The sequence below is a fragment of the Phalaenopsis equestris genome, unplaced genomic scaffold, assembly GCF_001263595.1.
Source record: "Phalaenopsis equestris unplaced genomic scaffold, ASM126359v1 Scaffold000202, whole genome shotgun sequence".
Taxonomy (NCBI): Eukaryota; Viridiplantae; Streptophyta; class Magnoliopsida; order Asparagales; family Orchidaceae; genus Phalaenopsis; species Phalaenopsis equestris.
This window is the reverse complement of record NW_018164644.1, coordinates 3,119,411-3,120,156: the sequence shown is the minus strand read 5'-3', so window position 1 is coordinate 3,120,156 and position 746 is coordinate 3,119,411. Positions and strand designations below refer to the sequence as shown.

Genomic DNA, 746 nt, shown 5'->3' with positions numbered 1-746 from the left:
AAGCTCAGGCCATGGGTGGCTCGAGCTGGACCCAACTCATTTACACCCCTAATTTTTAATCTTTAAAAGGTGAAATACACATTTTCATGCATAGTAAGGTGGTATGCATGTAGAAGTCGAGGTTTTGGTATTAGAAATGTAAATTTATATAAATTGGATAGTATGTATGTAAAGCTTCCGTTCTTCAATTCCTTCCGATTAGGATCTCAGTCAGAGAGGAGGAAAGTGGGAAAAAAATAACTTAATTCTCTTATATATATATTTTTTTTCATGGTGACAAAATCAGCACAAATTGTTGAAAATTGTATTCCAAAATTTCAGTCCTGATGAGATTAGAATGCAAGAAAATTTGGCCGCCGAAAGGATCCATGAACCATATCACAATCAGCATGCAAAGAAGAGAGTCAATTTAAGAACAGAGCTAAGTAATTTATTTACCATAGCAGAAGGCTGAAAAACAAATAATGATTTTGAATATAATTTAGAATGACAAATAAATTGTCCTGAATAGAAATGCTGCTTAAATAAAAGAAAAAAATGTAAATAAAATAATCGATGCATATGCCAAAGAAACCTCCATTTCAGAGAGATTTGTATTGTTCGATCAAACGCGACGCATGCAGGCGCGAAGTAGGAATGACAGTGCAACCCAAGTTCCGTAGAAACGCAATCTGCGAAATAAACAAGATGAAAATTGTGAGTTTGAAAGCCCAATGGCAATTGAGTATCACTAATATATATATATA

The 746-nt window shown here is 33.9% G+C and overlaps 1 protein-coding gene across 2 annotated transcripts in view; it reads right to left on the bottom strand.

Annotated features, from left to right (window-relative positions):
* Positions 1-454: 454 nt before the first annotated feature.
* LOC110022777 (ATP-dependent DNA helicase SRS2-like protein At4g25120) overlaps positions 455-746 on the bottom strand; it is a 109,379-nt gene continuing 109,087 nt past the window's right edge. For both annotated transcript variants that reach the window (XM_020721879.1, XM_020721881.1), the window contains one exon: positions 455-671. In XM_020721879.1, the coding sequence (XP_020577538.1) occupies positions 582-671 (90 nt within the window). In that variant the 3' untranslated portion in view covers positions 455-581. The remainder of the gene's footprint in view (positions 672-746) is intronic.